Source organism: Suillus plorans (genome assembly GCF_016647745.1).
Source record: "Suillus plorans strain S12 chromosome Unknown HD556scaffold_6, whole genome shotgun sequence".
NCBI lineage: Eukaryota > Fungi > Basidiomycota > Agaricomycetes > Boletales > Suillaceae > Suillus > Suillus plorans.
Window position 1 is genome coordinate 885,050 of NW_024537390.1, and position 20,080 is coordinate 905,129.

The 20,080-nt window shown below is 47.6% G+C and overlaps 8 protein-coding genes across 8 annotated transcripts; 3 read left to right on the forward strand and 5 right to left on the reverse strand.

Moving 5' to 3' along the window:
• Positions 1-351: 351 nt before the first annotated feature.
• Positions 352-1,921, forward strand: HD556DRAFT_808970 (Intradiol ring-cleavage dioxygenase). Its single transcript, XM_041311692.1, has 8 exons — positions 352-503; positions 552-616; positions 679-741; positions 799-1,001; positions 1,052-1,180; positions 1,233-1,357; positions 1,414-1,587; positions 1,646-1,921. Exons 1-8 carry the CDS (start codon positions 438-440, stop codon positions 1,823-1,825), a joined length of 1,005 nt encoding a protein of 334 aa, XP_041165447.1. The 5' UTR covers positions 352-437; the 3' UTR covers positions 1,826-1,921.
• A 1,157-nt stretch (positions 1,922-3,078) lies between these two features.
• Positions 3,079-4,146, reverse strand: HD556DRAFT_1438301 (uncharacterized protein; the record flags this gene model as incomplete). The annotated part of the gene is made up of 6 exons (XM_041305832.1): positions 3,079-3,277; positions 3,332-3,455; positions 3,536-3,638; positions 3,809-3,856; positions 3,909-4,052; positions 4,105-4,146. The coding sequence occupies 6 exons, from the start codon at positions 4,144-4,146 to the stop codon at positions 3,079-3,081; spliced, it is 660 nt and encodes a 219-aa protein (XP_041165448.1).
• A 231-nt stretch (positions 4,147-4,377) lies between these two features.
• On the reverse strand, positions 4,378-5,593 carry HD556DRAFT_1285359 (Osmotin thaumatin-like protein). Its single transcript, XM_041299322.1, has 5 exons — positions 5,329-5,593; positions 5,189-5,280; positions 5,018-5,140; positions 4,783-4,969; positions 4,378-4,727 (listed from the first exon to the last, which is right to left on the reverse strand). Exons 1-5 carry the CDS (start codon positions 5,531-5,533, stop codon positions 4,627-4,629), a joined length of 708 nt encoding a protein of 235 aa, XP_041165449.1. The 5' UTR covers positions 5,534-5,593; the 3' UTR covers positions 4,378-4,626.
• A 3,288-nt stretch (positions 5,594-8,881) lies between these two features.
• Positions 8,882-10,021, reverse strand: HD556DRAFT_1228582 (uncharacterized protein; the record flags this gene model as incomplete). Its single annotated transcript, XM_041297235.1, has 1 exon — positions 8,882-10,021. One exon carries the CDS (start codon positions 10,019-10,021, stop codon positions 8,882-8,884), a length of 1,140 nt encoding a protein of 379 aa, XP_041165450.1.
• A 1,520-nt stretch (positions 10,022-11,541) lies between these two features.
• Positions 11,542-12,868, forward strand: HD556DRAFT_1263802 (uncharacterized protein; the record flags this gene model as incomplete). Its single annotated transcript, XM_041299083.1, has 6 exons — positions 11,542-11,925; positions 11,971-12,046; positions 12,148-12,245; positions 12,306-12,330; positions 12,383-12,605; positions 12,665-12,868. 6 exons carry the CDS (start codon positions 11,542-11,544, stop codon positions 12,690-12,692), a joined length of 834 nt encoding a protein of 277 aa, XP_041165451.1. The 3' UTR covers positions 12,693-12,868.
• A 69-nt stretch (positions 12,869-12,937) lies between these two features.
• On the reverse strand, positions 12,938-13,710 carry HD556DRAFT_809597 (uncharacterized protein). The gene is made up of 2 exons (XM_041311694.1): positions 13,157-13,710; positions 12,938-13,103 (listed from the first exon to the last, which is right to left on the reverse strand). Exon 1 carries the CDS (start codon positions 13,589-13,591, stop codon positions 13,178-13,180), a length of 414 nt encoding a protein of 137 aa, XP_041165452.1. The 5' UTR covers positions 13,592-13,710; the 3' UTR covers positions 12,938-13,103; positions 13,157-13,177.
• A 603-nt stretch (positions 13,711-14,313) lies between these two features.
• On the forward strand, positions 14,314-16,071 carry HD556DRAFT_1336269 (uncharacterized protein). The gene is made up of 7 exons (XM_041301904.1): positions 14,314-14,537; positions 14,595-15,130; positions 15,185-15,260; positions 15,362-15,459; positions 15,515-15,539; positions 15,592-15,814; positions 15,874-16,071. The coding sequence occupies exons 2-7, from the start codon at positions 14,759-14,761 to the stop codon at positions 15,899-15,901; spliced, it is 822 nt and encodes a 273-aa protein (XP_041165453.1). The 5' UTR covers positions 14,314-14,537; positions 14,595-14,758; the 3' UTR covers positions 15,902-16,071.
• Positions 16,072-16,825: 754 nt separating this feature from the next.
• Positions 16,826-19,818, reverse strand: HD556DRAFT_809633 (uncharacterized protein). The gene is made up of 7 exons (XM_041311695.1): positions 19,624-19,818; positions 19,492-19,569; positions 18,626-19,271; positions 17,793-18,577; positions 17,525-17,742; positions 17,094-17,468; positions 16,826-17,036 (listed from the first exon to the last, which is right to left on the reverse strand). Exons 2-7 carry the CDS (start codon positions 19,531-19,533, stop codon positions 17,015-17,017), a joined length of 2,088 nt encoding a protein of 695 aa, XP_041165454.1. The 5' UTR covers positions 19,534-19,569; positions 19,624-19,818; the 3' UTR covers positions 16,826-17,014.
• Positions 19,819-20,080: the final 262 nt, after the last annotated feature.

The window sequence follows — 20,080 nt, forward strand, 5'->3', positions numbered from 1 at the left end:
CCGGCGTTTGCGTTTGCCAAAACCCTTCTCGCGGAAATGTGTACACCTCGGATTCCCTGTGCCGTGGCCCATCATGATCAGTTGACCAATATTACTGAAATCCTGGCCACATCATCAAGTATCAAAAATACAACGACTTTCGCAAGTACTGAAAGTCAGACAGTGATTGCATGGCAGTATGAGAACGAGGAGAGTAATGGCATGAGACTGAAGCTACGTAAAGTTGCTAAACGGTTACGACGGGATCAAGACGGGATATCATAATATATATTTCAATAATTATGGTTCTACATAATCGAGGTGCTGCCAGCATGAACACCTCATTGCACCAATGATCCGGACCATCCAGATATTATATCATTCTATACCCGTCACACTATATAATCCCATGTTCCGGACCGTGGCATTATCACCCCAACCTGCTCTGAATCCACATCATGTCAGACGCACCGGAAGTCAAGGCCACCTCAAACGGCATTTCTCCTCCAAACTTCCACTTGCCAGTCAGTCGTTGTCGTGGTACTCACAGATTCTTTCTGACGAGATACTAGTTACCTGATAGACCAGATATCATCACCGCCAACATTCAGAAACTCACGGAGCTAACGCCTGATCCGTACGTACCATGAGTACTTCAGACGCAAGTGGGCACACATATAACATACTGTATGCATGCAGACGCCACAGGTTCATCTTCAAGGCACTGGTCAAGCACCTGCACCAGTTCGTCAATGAGACCAGGCATGTTTTCTTCCTGTTAAATCTCCAGTTCTCGATTGACGCCACGACTATTTCTAGTCTAACCACAGGCGAATGGATGGCAGCGATTGATTTCTTGACGCGCACTGGACAAAAGTGCACACCATTGCGTCAAGAAAACATTCTACTATCAGATGTCCTGGGTGTTTCTGCTCTCGTCGACGCACTCAACAATCCCGTTGCAGGAGGGGCAACCGAGAACAGCGTCCTGGGTCCATTCTACACCGAGGATGCTGCAGACGGTGAGTTGCAAGCAATTCCAATGCACGTCTATATGTAAATCGACTCGCAGTGGACTTTGGTGAATCGATTGCATCTGAAGGAAAAGGAGATTACATGTACGTCGAAGGTCGGATTTTGACGACTGATGGGCAGCCAATCCCCAACGCCGTCATTGAAACTTGGGAGACCGATGACCATGGTTAGCTCCTTCCAAATCTTATCTTACGATTCATACTCATTATCTCTGTCAGGATTTTATGACACTCAATACGCAGACCGCTCGCATCCCGACTGCAGAGGTCGCCTACGCTCCGACGACGATGGTAAATTTGGCTATCGCGCTGTTGTGCCAGTAGCGTACCCAATTCCTGGAGACGTAAGTCGATGTTTCATGGCTATGTGATCTTACACTGAAAATGTCGTCCCTAACAGGGTCCTGTTGGTGAACTTCTTCTCCTTCTTGGCCGGCACAACATGCGGCCAAATCATTTACACATGATGGTCGAAGCCCCTGGTTTCCACAAATTGGTCACGGCATTTTATCCAGATGGCTGCGACTATCTAAGAAGCGATTGCGTCTTCGGTGTCAAGAAATCCTTGGTAGTGGTATGTCTAGGTTCCTAGGTTCCTTTGAGACCACTTGGTTTGACACTCGTCTTTACAGAACTTAAAGGACGTTGTAGACGATGAAGAAACTCGTAAGCGCGGATTTCCTCAGGGTGGTTCATTCAAGTTATTACAATACGACATTGTATTGCTCACGGAAGACCAGTCTGCCACGATACGTGCTGGCGTTGAGGAACGTTACACGATTACGCAGGATCATAAAAGTAATAAATCATAATGGACTTGATAGGCTACGGATGTTTTACTTAGTCATGTGACTCATGTCTTTATTATTAGTGTAATACCGAACGAAACTGCTAAGCCCGCATCTGACATTTTTAGAACACGCCGTGTGAGGTGGAATGCAAAACGGATGATCAACTAGTGTGTACTTACAACTGATTCCGAAATAGATGGGTTCTCTGTCTTTCAAAAACCTATCTCACAAAGACCACGATTAGAGTCACCGCAGTTAGCGACACTAGTACGCTCTTGGTGCAGCGCTTTCCCATACACCACTTTTTGGCTTCTTCATTCTCATGCACCATCTCTCGTGTCCACCATCCTTTTCGATACAGAACTTGGGTGTGTAGTGTAGCGTCTCCTGGACAATGTTTTATATATGATGAAATTTTCATCATGAACGTATCTTTGATTTGCTGGTGAGATGAGGATGTAACATAAAATTATGACTACCAATGACAGGAACATGTGTATGTAATGCGGAGCTGCAAGCTAGGAGCAGAAGGAATAATCGAGGATGCAGTGGAAATCACTAAAGAAAGAAAGTGAAGACCGCGCCAATAGCGATGACTGACAAGGAGGAGAGGAGGCAATGAGGCAAGGGATGATGACTGTGAGCGCAACGGGGATCTGGCGCTAGATCTTGTGCGGACGTGCCGCCCAGTCTTGATGCGCTGTTGCCCATAAAAAAAATCGACTGACGGCGACGGCATAACTAGGCTGCACTGCACTGTGCAGGTACCAGTAAGAAACGGCAGCGAGATTGGTGTCGAGAGTTACGGACAGGACTCAAAGAGATGGCGGCATTCACGAGCACGAGGGTTAAAAAATTGGCATAGGATGCTGCAGCAGCTGCGCAAAGACCGCGAACTCGACGATTAGGGCAACAAAGACAGTTTTCGGGGTTCTAGTCCGAATCATAAGATAGAGCACGCCCCTACCCAGCGGACGTTTCGAGGGTGGGGGTCCCGTCTAGATAGTTTAGTACATATCAATAGAGCAATTTTCTCTCACCTGCCATAATTCAAACACCGAACTTCTCCCCTCCAGAGTCCACCTCTCAACGTTCAACGACCGCTGGCGCAAGCGTGAAGATAGAGCCGCATTAGAGCCGATCTATGTATTTCGGAATCGTAAATCACTCCATTCACTACTAGGACCTATTCGGAACACTAAAAGCAAGTAACTAGCCCAATATATAATAGCATACATGTATTATGTACAGATACTTGACACAAACCCAACAGGTCACGCCATCTCAACATCCTCTGCAGTAATGGCCGCTTTCTTGCCTGTAACACCTTTGTCATCAGCCATAAAAGTGTCGAGTTCTTCATCAAGCTGCTCTGCCGTGGGGGTTTTAGATCGCACAGGCTTTGGAGCCTTTGTCCTCGATGACGAGGCAACTTTCGCGGATCGTGGTTGGCGTGTGCGAGTTAAACCGGCACTGAGAACACGAGGATACAGTTAGAAGCAGTGCTAGAGGTGTTTCACTCCTTACCCTCCTTGCTGTTTCGGTCCAGCACCGCCACTCAAACGCTCTGCCAACGAAGGTCGTTCAATCCTACTCAAGAGCGAGGATGTTCGTAATGGCGCGGTGTCGAATGTGATTTCCATAGATTGTCCTACATAGTGAAGAAAACGATTAAATGAGGACGCATCCAGGTCACACTGCACACTCAAACCATCGAATATCAATACATACCTTTGGCAAGTTTACCATCGAACTGTCTCTTGGCACGTGTTGCTTGCAAGGGTGTCTCGAACGACACAACTGCCACACCAGATGAACGTCCACTGCGGTCGTACTTTAAAAATGAAAAGCGGATTTCAGGTTCAGTTTGGTTGTCATCTTCAGTCATATGAACCAGAAGCGAAAGCGATCCGAATCATCCACAAGCATTGTCCGGTCCATGCGAGCGAAATAAAAATCCGGGTAGGAGGTGATGGGATGTTTTCGAATTCGGAATCATCGTACCCTAATCAAAGGCTCGCGAACGAGCGTGCCTATTTGTCCGAAAATGGACTGGAATGGGACATAAGGCGCTTTCTAGTCATGGGCGGCATAAAATACTTACCACCAAGTCTTTAGGCGTGATCTCGTAGTGTAGGTTGGATACGATGAGCTTTGTAGTTGAACCAGTGTTGGCTGGTGTATTTGCCTTTGCTGATTGAAGCGGAGCTCGGTCATGGACCCAATGGCCGTCAGACCCTTGAGAACGCTGAGGGCATCGATGAATCAGACAAGACACCTGCTACGAAATCAAAACTTACAGTATATGGCTTTTTCTGCCTTTCAGACCTGATGGGAGCCATAAAGATACTTGAACGTCAAGTAATTAGTTCAATAGATGGAAGCAAGTAGCACGTTGTTCAAGTCGAAGAAATATCATATTCCACAAGGTAATAAGCGGCGTTTGAATTCGGCAATTTCCGGACGCAGCCCCTGAGTTCAATCGTATAGGTACAAGGCTGTACGAGGTAGCATGCAGTGTTAGTGAGCGCCAATGAGCATGTAGAGTGAAATGAAGACTTTCATTACGATTGATAATCTGATATATTCTCACAGATTGTCGGCCAAGAAAATCATGAACAGGGTTTCATGCAAGAGCGTGTCACAACGCGATTGAATTTGACAATTATCGTACGAACCGATTCCATTCAAAGTACATACATATAGACATAATTTGCTACCCACAAACAACTACTGACAAGATTAGCACCAAGAAACCACGTTGTATCGAACGAATACGACAGCTCCAATTTACAACATAAATGGCCATTCATCGCCTATATCTACGAAGTGTAGTGAGAATTCGCTACGCCAGGGCACAGAGTAAGAGTGATATCGGTGTTCCCGCAAGTATACACGACAAAGTCAGCAGGAACATAACCATCTGAACGATAATCATCAGCCCGCTGTACCGATGGCAGTAAAATGAAAACACATACTCGCGCCGTCATTGTCAGGGAATGCATAGGCATTATAACAAGTGTCATAGTAGAAAGGACTGTTGGGGCCAGGGCCCTCGTTGTTAACGCAGCCTCCTCCGCCAGCGGGAAGAGCACCACCGCTGCACGCGCTCGCAGAGGAGCAGCACGGGGAGTAGCACGTGTCGGATCCAGGTCCGGGAACGGGCTAAAACATCATGAATATGCATAATGTCAACACAGATGGATCACTCACACAGCCAGATGAGATCGTGCAAGCGAAGGCATCGCAACTCGAATCAGCGGAGGAAATCTCCATTCCAACATTATACCCATAGATGAACGAGAGATCGTATGTCACTTTTCCGGGGATTGCGTACTACGTTTTAAGTCAGTAATTATTTTGATGCCAGCGACGGGAACCCACAAAGTTAAATTCGGCTCTACTGAAGGGAGTGTTACCATCCCAGGTAGGCCCACCAGTGGTACACGTAGTACCGCCGCTGTTGCATCCAGTACCTAGTGACGCGGTCAGCGAAAAGCTGGCGAGATGAGTTACACACTTACCGACGTTGATAGCGCCATCCCAGTTGGAGCTAATGCCTAGGTTTGCACTCTGGCCTTGAGCAATGTTGACGTTGGTGTCGATAGAACCGTAGCTAGTGCTCGTGTACAAGAAAACAGATTCAGAGCATTTGTTTACAACGGTGAGAGACTGGGCTCGAGCCACGGTCACGATCGTGGCTAAAACTAAAGCGGAGAGAATGGCCATTGAGCAACGATTAGACAACTTAGAAATGGGAGACAATGATATCGTTTAGACACTTTATGGGCCCCTTTATATCAGAGCTCTTTGGCCGTGAGCGCGTCAGCATTTTATTGGAAGTCGATACTAAAAATGAAGCCACAGGATTTCGTCGCAAATAGTGCCAATTGGCAAGTAGTACTAGTATGCTGCGGGATGCGCATGGTCATTGATTTTTGACCGGAAACCCTGATCCGGAAGACGGCAAGAATTGACGGAGGATGCGATGGCAACTCAACATTGCACGAAGGGTGCTAGAAGACAAAATAAGTTCAACTTGAAACACACTAACAACAAAATAATACTTCTGTAAACAATAGGTATTGTGCGAGGTCCCAACAGATAATGAATAAAGTTTTTTCTAAAAAGAAACTTCTGTCAGTGCATGACTGCCACTGCAATTTGTTCTAAGGTCACGAAACTATTTCTGATTCGGTTGTTTGGAGACTCACTTGTGATTACTCGGACACACGGTTGAAAGGTTGTAGCCCGTTGTGGGCAAGCTTGAGTTGGCCACTAGCGAAATTTGATCCAACAAATAATAAATATAAGCTAATAAAAGGTAGGTTGACGGTCTTGCAATCTACTTACTTGATTTGTGCAGCATGTGTAGCTTGTTCAAACTTTTACGCGTACGTTGTGTATCGGGGTTTAAAGTATAAACTAAACACCAGATTGGGCCTTGTATACAGATGAGCGCTCGAGCGCTCAGCCCAGAGTCTTGTGTACGGTTAAGGATGCTAGGCTGTTCAACGCTACATCAGGCTTCAAAGCTTCACGACCTGAGGCGCAAGATCAGGTTCCAGGGATGCTAAGCTGTTCCGAAAAATGCTACATCAGGCCTCATGATGACCCAAAACGCAAGGAAGACCCTTTCGTCCTAGTTTTCTGTTGTTGCGGCATCCAGTGTAAGAGCCGTGACTATTTTTACGAAGTGAGTTTTCGGATTTAAGTATAACTTATGGCATATGCATATAGTATCGGTACCGGCATCTTCATACTAGCGCTGACCACTGCATTATCCCTGGTTGCACGCCACTTCACACCCATTGCGACAGGTTGCGACGCGATGAAAGATTGATATTTTTATTGCCGTGTTCCTATAGAATGGAAGTCCATTGCTGGACTAGGTTTATGGATTGATTCTGAATCTTCTTTCTAATGATTTTTTACCTGCATATCTTATGCATCGGCATTTTCGTACGTCGTGCTCTATTATTCACACAAATTGAACTTTAACACGAGCGTCTACAGGATTCATCATTCTGTAGCCCACATCCTATATTTCACTCACCCGGTCTCCTACACTATCGGAAAATCAAGGGCTCACCGTGTTCACTACCATAATCATTGGGCAATACATGGTCCCCGACTGTCGCGCCGACTCGTTGTGCCTTGAAAAGTATTTGGACTTATCAAACTTCGTCCGGTTTTCTGAGCCAAACCACCCGCTCTTCCAGGCACGGGGAAGTGAGCCTCTGTCGCAAAACATAGCCTGTACTGCCTACATATCGTAGCCGATGAAACGGAATATTAGTAGGTCATGCTGATACAGTGAGTATTATTTGGTCTCAGAGAAAAATTACCACCGCCCTCCCATGGAATGTTTCTGTGCAGAGATCGTGAAAATAGACCGTTCAGATCATCCCCAGAGATGGTTACGTTTTCTGAGTGGAATTATTCTTCAGATTCTGATATGTCAACGGTGTAGTCAACAGATTCAGGCGGCCACGGCCCTGTTTTCTGTGCCGCAGGGAGCGCCACATCTACGAGCCCAGGATACTACTCAATTGACTGAGGCGGGTATTGTGAATGGATATCTCAATCAAGTTAATACTAAGGATGATCAGATACTCATAATCATATTACCGCGATGCCGGTGGTACCTTAAACACCATCAGACATACTGACCTCGGCTTCCATCTTACAAGCCTCCCTTACAGGATTCCTCTGACATGTGTGTAAAACTGCGTACGCAGTCTTCGCTGTCAGCAACGAACAGATGGGTTTCTTTTGATGGATTAGAGCCTGAGACAGATTTGAATCAGGCATCTTAGGATCACTGAGAGAAGCGAGGTTCTCGCTGCTTCCGCAATTCTTTACGACAATTCCTAGTGTTTGGGGCGTTATAATAGAAATGCTGATGAATGCATGTAAGGAAGTCTACCGCCATTTTTTATAATAATGATGAATCAGATTTGCTAGAATGAACTGTCTTATTCAATGTCAAGCCGAGCACCGCGAACACCGATTCAGAAAATATAAATCTACGTTCAACCAGTGGCTCCCTCGTCTCTTAGACGTGGTGTGCTACCTAAATTTAACAATTATCAAGTACTATCATGGTCAGTCATGTTCTCAGAAGCTATAATATATATGCGGAAAACGAGACTCGCAACTTCAAGTCCTCGCCGTAATGTCACTCTCACTGTTCTTTGATGGCTACATTGACTTGTGAGCTGGCTGTAATTACATTAACCATCAGCTGGGCGGTTGTCGATCATCACTGCGATGGGTTGAGAATCACGAGTGGAAAGTTTTATGCGACCGATTTCTTCCGAAAGCGAAAATTCCTTCCACCAAAGTCTTGACGCGACGCATCATGATGCCACACGCACTCAATACCCTGAGAGTCGCTGCTAGAGAGGAATGTCGAGGTGCTGAGTAGATTTTTGTCTCCATACTAGACTCTTGTTGTTTCTATATTCCATTTCGCAACCTGTCAACGCGCCGCCGCTGCATACACTGGAAAGTTGATGGTGTCTTTGTCGTCCAATCAAAACATGATTATCTAATACCCAAGGATTTCTGGACTGAACACAGCTGGACGTACGCTAACTTCAATGAACGGCAGAACACTGGAACTGTTCAGCACCTTCACGGCAACCTAGACTCCAGCTTCTGCCAAGTTTCTTCAGACATACACGGGAACAGCTTTCCGGCCTATGCCACCCATTCAGTCCTGTTCATATGGAATTTCGCTGGATTTAGTCCGCTCCGCATGGCACGAAGGCGTATGAGAAAACCAGACAGGATCAGCATTTAATGCGGCTACAAGAGACGAATACGTGTTCGAAAGGACTGCGCTAGGCTGATGGGCAAAGGACTGGAACATAGTACAGTGCGTGTGTGACGCCACCTTAGAATGAGCGCATGAAAATAAGACTCGCTTTCACGTCAATGTTGAGTATCTCCTTATGGACCACATTGATCTGACAAATCGAATAGCATATATCTCATGACTCCCGGGTAAAACATCACAAGCCTACGTGACTAGCTTACAGTACAAGCAATAGTTGACGAGTCCAATATGTGTCATACTCTTTGGATCGACCAACCCTCCCTTTTCCCAATGCATGGTCCTTCCTGCAACTTGAACGCAACGTCATCCAATCTGGCCATGATCTTCGCGGTGATGACAGCTGCAGCCGGTGGTGCCCAGCTTGCCGCTATGCACTTCAGCTTTCCGTGCCCAAAGGCATACAGCTGGTCCCTTTTAGGAGCGGCATGGCTCGCGTGAAACCGCATAGGATTGAAGGATTCTGGATCATTTCCGAAGAGAGGCGATTTGTGTGCCTCTTCGATGTCTGCCACATCTGTGGATGGGACGAACGGTCGCTTCCACCATGGGACGACCACGGCACGAGTGATGTGACGAGTCGGGGGGTGGAGTCGGAGAACCTCACAGATGATTGCCTCTGCACTAGGCTGCGCTCCTGTCCCTTCGTTTGCGAAGGCGCGGAACTGATCGTCAGTGGGGTTCTCATTATATGAGGTAAATGCATCGCGTAGCACGCTATCGCGGTTAGAATATACCACCGCAATTGCTGTTACGCGCCACATTGTTTCATATGCGGGGATGATGAGATTGAGAGGATTAGTTCGGTCTGGAACCCATCTGATGATGTGATGGTTGATGCGATCGAGCACTTCTGCAGTGAGAGTAGTGCTCGATTTGGATTGTGCCCAACGGTCGTTGATGGCCTTTGTCACAAATGCCACGTCCACGGGGTCAAGATCTTCAATATCTGTGCCCAACAGACCTGCCAATACGATACTGAGCGTAACAGACTGCACGAAGGTGGCGTAGTCGAGGCTCTTTGCGTTAAGGAACCTGTTCACGCAGGTTTCGGCGATGTCAACAAGCCTTGACCATCCCTCTTTCGCGCTGACAGCGCCTATTAGGACTTTCGCTTCGCGAGTGAAGTTGTCATGGACGCCGGTATCATCGCTGACAAAGGTGCTCGATATACCGAGCGCCTTCACCAAACGCTGGTTTGGTATGGATCTTGCGCGTAATAACGCGTGAGTGGGGATATCAGGAGGACTCAGTAATGTCCTGACGGCGCTGACACTGCTGTGTATCCTTGTCTTTGGGGTTGTGAAAGCTTTGGCGACAATTGCCACGACTGCGACGGCAGCGGAGAAAATCAACACGATACTAGTATGAGGCATTGCGGGTGTCAACTGAATGAACCTGTTACCTCAGTATTTATCTAGGCGGTTCGTACCATATTGCTAGCTTTGGAACCGTGTAACCTTCTGACGAGAGTTCAACACGTTCTTGACTCGAACTCTAATAACACGCGGTTTTTTCGCGATCTAGGAGAGCCTTAATAGCTGTAGCTCGAGAACATTCGAGCTCGCACCTATGGACTGCCAGGAAACCTTTACTTTGTTTACCCTTCCCATGGTCGAAACGGTGTTTTTGTAGGCACGCCGCATGCAACAATAGGCCTGGTCAATTCTAAAATGACATTGTCAATGTCGACTTGACCTTACGGCCGTCCTCGTAAATTACTTGATGCACGGACCCGAGTGATGTGGGGCTTGTTAGCATTCTGAAATAAATCGGCTCTATGTAGAAACCTTGTTAGCATTCCGAAATAGATCGGCTCTATGTAGAAACCACTGCAGTACTAGTGGCACTTTACGGCACTTAAGCTTCATCATTCATGGATCCGGAGTCGGGGATCTCTACGAGCCACGACACATGTGACACCTAGTACTTGGGTATCACCTCGTAATATCGTGTGGCGGCCCTAGCTCAGCAATACGCCGATGTTGGGTCGGGCGCTGAGCTCAAGTCAAACTAGACCTCCAGAGACTTTGGTCTCTAAAACCTTCGCAATAGAATATCGCTCAAAGATAATGAGTGGAGTTGCCTGACTGTCAATTTATAGTCAGTTCCATGTTTTCTGCGACAAGCTACCAGTGATGCGGCAGTGTACTGCCGCAACAACTTGTACTAACGGGCTAACAGTGCAGATAGAACCGAACCGAACAAGATCGGCATTTCTAAGAACTTCGAGACTAGTCTCAGCGTGATGTAATGATCATATGGGTGCCAAGCAGATAGGCCAGGGCCTGGCTATCACGCGTAAGAGTTACCGTCGAGATCTAGAAGAACGAGGTACATATTTACCTCACCTACAACACTGCAGGAGAGGAAGACCTTGACAGGATGCTCTATTCTAAAATGTTGTCGTTTGGGACCTGGCCCGAGCGCTGCTAAACCTGGATTTGTGCCTAAACCGTACGCAAGCGCCTAATGAACTTGACATTATGATGGTCCTTAGGTTTGTTTCCGACATATGTTTCCATTAGTTACTCACAAGCCGCAGGAAGAAGAGGTCGACAACACCTTCCCGAGAACGAAAATCGAGGTATGAGTTGCAACTTGCTCGTTAATGCTCGTTGTCGTAACTGATTTCAAGTATTTAAGCCTGGTTGCCTCGATCGAGGTGTGTTCTTACGTTATTATGCTGTTCGTACCTCTTCTCTCATAAAGTGTGTCGGCAGCCGAAGTAATATTCCGGAACGCTTATCATTCCCGGGGCGAGCTGTGTACACAAAACGATAAGATGCCAGCAACTCAGGAATGCTCACCTTACGTATAAAGTTTCTGATGGAACTCAAGGTTGCCTCATACAAACTTTTCCATCTTCTGACCCAATCCACATTGCTGGAGCACCATGGATCCCGAACAAAACTTGCCCAAGTTGCCTTTCACGCCCATTGAGCACTCTACTCAGCCCCAAGTCCAACAACAGCGGCCTTCGCCATCATCACTGATATTTGAAGACAGCGGAGATCGTCCACAGACCCAGTCATCGGCGGCTGAGAAGCACTTACTTGGCAATGACAGTTTAGAGGGACATTCACCGGCTCGTGCCAGTGGTCGCAACGATCCATATGCAGATTTTGAGCCTGTCCCTCAGGCTCCTCCACCTACAAGAAGCCGGGACGCTCATATGATGCGCGGATTGTCGCGGCGCACCATTCCAGGCCAGGCTCCCGTCAGCGCTTCTGGCCTTGGCTGGATAGTGCCTGTCGATGAGAAACCTCACGTTTGTGTTGTTCCCCCTTTTTAGTTTACATCGATTCTCAGCCTGAACCTACAGCGACGGACCATAGAAGAGCGACTTCGTCCAACTATTCTCAAAGCGGAGAGTGAGAGGGAACAATACGCTAAAAAAGGTTTGTCAAATTGTCAAATATCGCTCCTCTGCCGCTCAGTATGAGAGCACGATGCTGAAGTTCCTTATTTCTGGCATGATCTGACGGCGTTTCTTTTTTAGCAAAAATGACAGGCTGGGCGTTGAACGTCGCGATAGGTTTACAAGTTTTTCTTGGGGCGCTTACTACAGGTCTTGCAGCGGCATTGTCCGGTAAGCAGGTCAGTTCGAAAGTGCATACATATTATTTTACGATAAACTAACTCTCCATACAATCCCAGGTTTCGATCGGTACCTCTATTCTTGGTGGGTATTCATGTCACCTACATTCAAAACTTTCCTGAAGACCACGCCCCAGGTGGCATGTCGACCTTAGTTGCTTCCTACCTCGCTCGCGCAAGGGGATCAAATGAACCAGAACTATCTATCGCGCGCGTGAAGGACCTGGATCAATTTTTAAGAGACTGCCTTGCCTTTGAAATGGATCATGGACATGAATATGGAACACCCGAAAATGGGCTGAATGATCGACTCGAGTATCTCAGAAAAAGGTTTGAGGAACTTCTTGGAAATGCTGATGGGTAGGTCATCTTACGCTCGCGTTGCTATGCTATGTTGAAATTTGACGAACCTACTTTAGGCAGCGGAAGCTTTCCCCACCTGTTTAAGTGTACTTCTGGACCTCAATTAAGGTTCAACCCCGCAAACAAGACGGGTAGTTTGTGATATGCGCAACCCTCCTAGTAATTTATCTACAAGCCAATATGTAGACCTCTCTGAAATAGTATCCAACGTCACCTTGCCGTTCCGAAACACTCACTGCAGATGGTGACTCTTGCTAATATCCAAAATCTTCCGTCACCCGGCGAGTCGAGTTCCACAAAATCAAGGCGGCCCTGCAAGGAAACAAGGAGGACTCCCGTACTAATTAGTTAATTATGAGATACTTGAGCTACGACTCGCAGTAATCTCAAGCTTTACGCGTATGTGTACAGTAATTTTGAGGTGCGTGATGATAACCTGATCTAACGATACGCATGTCACGGCTGGTCATTTACTCAGTCATGACTGACTTGGCCCTGCAGGACGAAGTGAGCGTCAAACATCAAGATACTACAGCTCGAAAACTCACAAGTTACGCGGGAAGTCGACGTCAAACCCGTTCTTGATGGCCAAGTGGTAGCTCAACAGCTGCAGGAGAATAATGTTCAAAAGACTTTGCAAGCAGTCCATAGTGCGAGAAACGATCATCAAAGTTCACGCGTCTACGCATCGTGTTGACGACGGATTGGGGCTGTTCGTGAATCTCTTTCTGCATGAAGTGATTAAACTTGCCCTTCATGATCTCGGCGATTTCAATCTCGAGCGTCTCGATGTTGCAAATGGCAGGTGTCTCAGCCTTACCAGACTCATCCCGGCGCAGACGGTGAATGTGTAATTGACCCTCAGCGATGTGAGCGATGTCATCATCTTCCAAGTAGAGCACGCGCTTGGTGTGCTCCACAATGGTGGAAGCGTCAGAGGCGATGAAGAATTCGATGGGCTGGGGCATGCCGTCCTCCGACATGAAGCTGTGGGACCAATGACGAGAAACCTTGGGTAACGATGGAGGCACTAATCGAGAAGTGGGGGAAGTGGGAACATCAACCGGAAGAGCACTTAGCGAAGATCAGATCGAGGGACGAGATAACTCACAGCTTTCGGCTTTGGTGTCAGCTTCAAGTTCCGCTCTATGATAGCAAACTCGACATCCAGGAAGTCGACTTTGAGTTTCTTATCAGTCTTCACACCAATCAGGAGGGGCGTTAGGTCAGGTGCTGAAGCTCAAGTCGAATTGGACCTCGGTCTCTAAACCTTCGCAATAGAATATCGCTCGAAGACAATGAGTTGAGTTGTCTGACAACCGATTTATAGTCAGCTCAGTTCCATGATTTCTGCGACAAACCACGAGAAATTTCAGTGACGGCAGTGCACTGCCCCAACAAATTTTAATAAAGGGCTAACAGCGCAGATAGAACGGAACGGAACAAGATCGGGAAACGAGACGAGTCTCAACGTGATTAGTAAGGACAACACTGACTCGAGATGCGATGAAGGCTGACTCGGGTGTGAGTACATGACGCATGGTACTGAGTAGCATATGTCCTGAGTAATATGTATATGGACGTTCCAAATGATCACATGAGTGCCAGGGGAAAGCTGTCACCGTTGAGAACTAGAAGAACGAGGTACATGTTTTACCTCACTTACAGCACGACAAGAGAATGTCCATGTCACTTGATGGATATGTTTGATTCCAAAATCCTCAGTAAGCCCGAGCAAAGCCCGAGCACCGCTATCGTGCCTAAACCTTACGTAAGTCGTAAGAGAAAGAGGTCGACGACAGTCACAACACCCTCCCGAGAACGAAAATCGAGGCATGAGTTTCAACTCGTTAATGCTCGTTGCTGTATTTGATTTCAGGTAGTATCTGAAACCTGTTCGAGCGGCTGAGCCTGGTTGCCTGGATCAAGGTATGTCCTTATGTTATGCTGTTCGTACCTCTTCTCTCTCATAAAGTGTCTCGGCAGCCGAAGTAACATTCCGGAACGGTTGTCATTCCCGGGGCGACAAAGCGATAAGACGTACCAGTGCTCAGGAATACTCACCTTCTGTATAAAGTTTCCGATGGGACTCAAGGTTGCCTCACACAAGCTTCTCCATCTTCTGACCCAATCCACATTGCTGGAGCACCATGGATCTCGAACAAAATTTGCCTAAGTTGCCTTTCACGCCCATTGAGCACTCTGCCCAGCCCCAAGTCGAGAAACAGCAGCCTTCGCAATCATCACTTGGATTTGAAGACAACGGAGATCGTCTGGCACAGACCCAGTCATCGGCGGATGAGAAGCACTTACTTGGCAATGTCAGTTCAGGGAGACATTCACCGGCTCGTGGTCGCAACGATCCATATGCAGATTTTGAGCCTGTCCCTCAGGCTCCTCCACCTGCGAGAAGCCGGGACGCTCATATGATGCGCGGATTGTCGCGGCGCACCATTTCAGGCCAGGCTCCCGTCAGCGCTTCTGGCCTTGGCTACATAGTGCCTGTCGAAGAGAAACCTCACGTTCGTGTTGCTCCCCCTTTCTAGTTTACATCGATTCTCAGCCTGAACCTACAGCGACGGACCATAGAAGAGCGACTTCGTCCAACTATTCGCAATGCGGAGAGGGAGAGGGAACAATACGCTGTAAAAGGTTGGTTAAATTGTCAAATATCACTCCTCTTCTGCTCAGTACGAGAGCACGATGCTGAAGTTCCTTATGACTGGCATGTTCTGATGGCGTTTCTTTTTCAGCAAAAATGACAGGCTGGGCGTTGAACGTCGCGATAGGTTTACAAGTTTTACTCGGGGCGCTTACTACGGGTCTTTCGGCGGCATTGTCCGGTAAGCAGGTCAGGTTGAAAGTGCATATCATTTTACGATAAACTAACTCTCATACAATTCCAGATTTCGATCGTTGTCTCTGTTCTTGGTAGGTATCCATGTCCCCTACACTCAAAACGTTCCTGAAGACCACGCCCCAGGTGGCATGTCGACCTTAGTTGCTTCCTACCTCGCTCGCGCAAGGGGATCAAATGAACCAGAACTATCTATCGCGCGCGTGAAGGACCTGGATCAATTTTTAAGAGACTGCCTTGCCTTTGAAATGGACCATGGACATGAATATGGAACACCCGAAAATGGGCTGAATGATCAGCTCGAGTATCTCAGAAGAAGGTTTGAGGAACTTCTTGGAAATGCTGATGGGTAGGTCATCTCGCGCTCGCTTTGCTATGCTATGTTGAAACTCGACGAATCTACTTTAGGCAGCGAAAGCTTTCCCCACCTGTTTGAGTATACTTCTGGACTTCATTCCCGCAAACAAGACCGCTGGTGACAAGATTAGTTTATGATATGCGCAACCCTCCTAGTAATTCATCTACAAGCCGATATGTAGACCTCTCTGAAATAGTATCCAACGTCACTTTGCCGTCCCGAAACATTCATTGCAGATGGCGACTCTTGCTGGTGTCCAGAGCCTTCATTCGCACTTGTCCACCATATCGGGAGAGGTGATCAAGCCCTCGAAAATGTAAGTGATGGTCCACAACAACCTCTACAGCGCGTTACATCAGAATGCGTCATTGAAGATGCCAATAGCAGTCTGAGAGACAGCAGGTGTTTAAACTGATAGAAAAATCAAATTTTCTTTCAAGGCGAGTCGAGTGTCTACCTTGCGATGATTGTACCTAAGACGCAGACCAGAAACACCCCTGCTAATTAGTAGATGCGATCTGGACAGTGACACGCTCACAAAAGCATCAGTCCCAGGACTACTATGGGACCATCAGGGGTCGGGTGTGATCAAGTAGCCAAACATAAAGACTGACTCTAGATCGAACACAAAATCAAGGCGGCCCTACAAGGGACCAAGAAGGACTCCCATACTAATTCTGTAGTTAATTGAGCTACGACTCGCAGTCGTCTCAAGCTTTACGCGTACGCATCGATCGGTATTGTCAGCATGAGACAGGGTCATGAGCTTGTCTCTCTGCGCTCCGTTGACAATGATATACGATAGTTTTCCCATGTGATAATTCACAAGGCAATAATTTCATTGTCTTACTGTACAAGTTACAACAAAACCGCGGCGTTCACTTGATCCATCATATCCTTCAAGTCATGCCTCGTCATCTCCAAATAGCTAGATTCAGCGCTCTGGTCATAAAGACAGTTGCTGAGGTATATGGTATACAGAATGAAGAGTCGGCGACAAACAAGGGGAGATATACGGTATCGGATGAGAATTGTGAAGTAAAAGAAAAGAAAGGTTGAAACCGTCCATGAATGCAGATCGTCCGTTGTCCAGTGCAAAACCAAATCAAGTCCGTGAAAGGGGTGTATGTGTACAGTAATTTTGAGGTGCATGATGATAACCTGAGTTAACGATACGCATGCCACGGCTGGTCATTTACTCGGTCGTGACTGACTTGGCCCTGCAGGACAAAGTGAGCGTTGAACACCAAAATACAACTCAAAAACTCACAAGTTACGCGGGAAGTCGACGTCAAACCCGTTCTTGATGGCCAAGTGGTAGCTCAACAGCTGCAGGGGGATAATGTTCAAAAGACCTTGCAAGCAGTCCACAGTGCGAGGAACGCGAATGGTCTTCACCCCAGCCTTGATTCCGGTGTCACCCTCGTTGCAGACCACGATAGGATGAGCTTTGCGAGCGGTTATCTGTTCGAACGCGGACTGGACCTTCGGGTATAGAGAATCCTGGGTCATGATGATGATGACCGGCATGTTCTCGTCGATCAACGCCAAGGGACCATGCTTGAGCTCTCCTGCAAGGATACCCTCCGAATGCATATAGCTAATCTCTTTGATCTTGAGGGCGCCCTCGAGGCAAGTAGCATGCCTAAAAGAGATCATCGATTAATCTTACGGTTTGGGTCGTGAACGAGAGCTACTGACTGATATCCACGGCCCATCAGCAACAAACTGCGCGAGTTTGCAAGGAGGCTATTGGCAAGTTCTCGCAGGCTCTTGTCATTTTCGAGAACACTCTTGATTTGCGCAGGGAGAGCACGAAGGCCATCAATGATCTGGTTGCGGCGTTCAGTGAAGGAGATCCGATCCTCCGATAGCTGCAGTGCCATCAACATCAGTGCGATGTACTGGGAGGTATATGCCTACAAAACGTTCATGTCAGATGGTTAAAAAAATGGGAAAATTTCCATACTTTGGTAGACGCAACGCCGACCTCAGGGCCAGCATTGATGTGAATACCACAGTGTGTTTCACGTGAGATCGTCGAACCGACAGTATTGACGACCCCCACACAAAGGGCGCCACGCTCCAAGCAGTACCGCAATGCCAGGATAGTATCAGCGGTCTCTCCACTCTGGCTGACAAAGACACAGATGTCATCGCGGAAGATGGGAGTCTTCCTGTCCAGGAAGTCGGATGCGAGTTCTACACTGACAGGGATTTCCGTCAACTCCTCGAAGATCGCACGAGTTGCCAACGCAGAGTGATAACTCGTTCCGCAAGCGCAGAATACGATACGACGACCGCGGCGCATAATGTGCAGATAGGCACGCAGCCCACCGAGCGTGATCTTATAATCATCGAAGTTCATGCGTCCACGCATCGTGTTGACGACGGATTCAGGCTGTTCGTAAATCTCTTTCTGCATGAAGTGATCAAATTTGCCCTTCATGATCTCGGCGATTTCAATCTCGAGCGTCTCGATGTTGCGAATGGCAGGTGTCTCGGCCTTACCAGACTCATCCCGGCGCAGACGGTGAATGTGCAATTGACCCTCAGCGATGTGAGCGATGTCATCATCTTCCAAGTAGAGCACGCGCTTGGTGTGCTCCACAATGGCGGAAGCGTCAGAGGCGATGAAGAATTCGATGGGTTGGGGCATGCCGTCCTCCGACATAAAGTTGCGGGACCGACGGCGAGAAACCTTGGGTAACGATGGAGGCGCCAATCGAGAAGTGGGGGAAGTGGGAACAGCAACTAGAAGAGCATTTAGCCAAGGTGAGATCGAGGGACGAGATAACTCACGGCTTTCAGCTTTTGTGTCAGCTTCCGCTCCAGCAAACTCGACATCCAAGAAGTCGACTTTGAGTTTCTTATCAGTCTTAACACCAATCAGGAGGGGTGAACCGCGACGGGCAGTCACGATCTCATTCGGGAAGTGGATAGACTTGAAGACCAAGGCGAAAGAACCCTCGAGTTCTTTCAGGACGGTCTTCACGAGAGCTGTGAAGGTCATGCGTTTGTCAGGCCGAGAGTCGTAGACGTATTTTGTCAGAATGGCGACCGCCTCCGTGTCAGTGTCAGACTCGAACTTGAAGCCACGCTTCTGCAGGACTTGCCGAAGAGCTATGGCGTTGGTCACGATACCATTGTGCACAACGATGAACTCGTTGTTCACATCAGATCGAAGGGGATGGCAATTGGCAACAGAAGGAGGACCATGCGTTGCCCAACGGGTATGGGCAATAGAGACCTGGGATATCACCGTCTTGGTGGTGTCGATGGTGGACTCTGCAATACGCTGCCGTAAGCCGGCAACCTTGCCAACCTCCTTGAAAAAAACAATTTCGTTTGTTTTGTCGCCATCGATACCGAGACCAGCAGAATCATAACCACGGTACTCTTGACGAGCTAGACCCGTGCAAAGAATCTCCAAGATCTCCTTACGATCCTGTAGTAGGTGAAGTTAGCTAACGTAATATCAGGGAATACATAATGAAACCGCGAAGCAAAGGCCGTAGATAAGGTTACTAAATATGGCAACCCAATCATGGTCAGTCGAAATTGCTCGAAGGCTCTTGACATCGCGCGCGGAGTTGTAGAGACGAAGAGAATACATGCGCCGCCACGATGCAGAAGCCAGAAATAGCTTGCATAGGAAAGCAACTTACCTTTTCTTTCAAGAAGTTGCAGTAGCCAAAGATGCCGCACATTGTGATTCTAGGGTAAACAGAGGTGTCTATATGCGCATAATAATGCTATGATCAGTTTATCAACACCATAGATGGTGAGCTCAAACAAACCTAATATAAAGGAGGGCTGGCGTGAGAGGGCGTTGTCGAGGTCGGTGAACAAGAACAAAGCTTGAGCGACGCGGTTTAAGTACTCTAATTGTGGGTTAAGGGTGCGACAAATAATGCCAAATAAATCGGACGTGGCGGACACACAGCATCGGTTAAGTTTCAGAGCCTTCAGGAAGCTTGTGATGGAGGCTGCGCAACTTGAAAAATGTACGTCCAAGCTTTTCGGTTCAAATACTCAGGCGATTTGATTGAGGCACACAGTGTGATCTCCCCAACTTTGCCGACCACTATCAACGCTTATTTGTCGCTTCCGTGCATATAACGTCTTACTCAAACCTCATCACCATCCTTTTCATCGCTTCTGAACTTCTGGTGCGTTTTCAACCAGACGCGTAGCACGATAGTTTAGGTATTCCTTGCAATTGACGTGTTGTAATTAGGATCGCCTCATTCATTT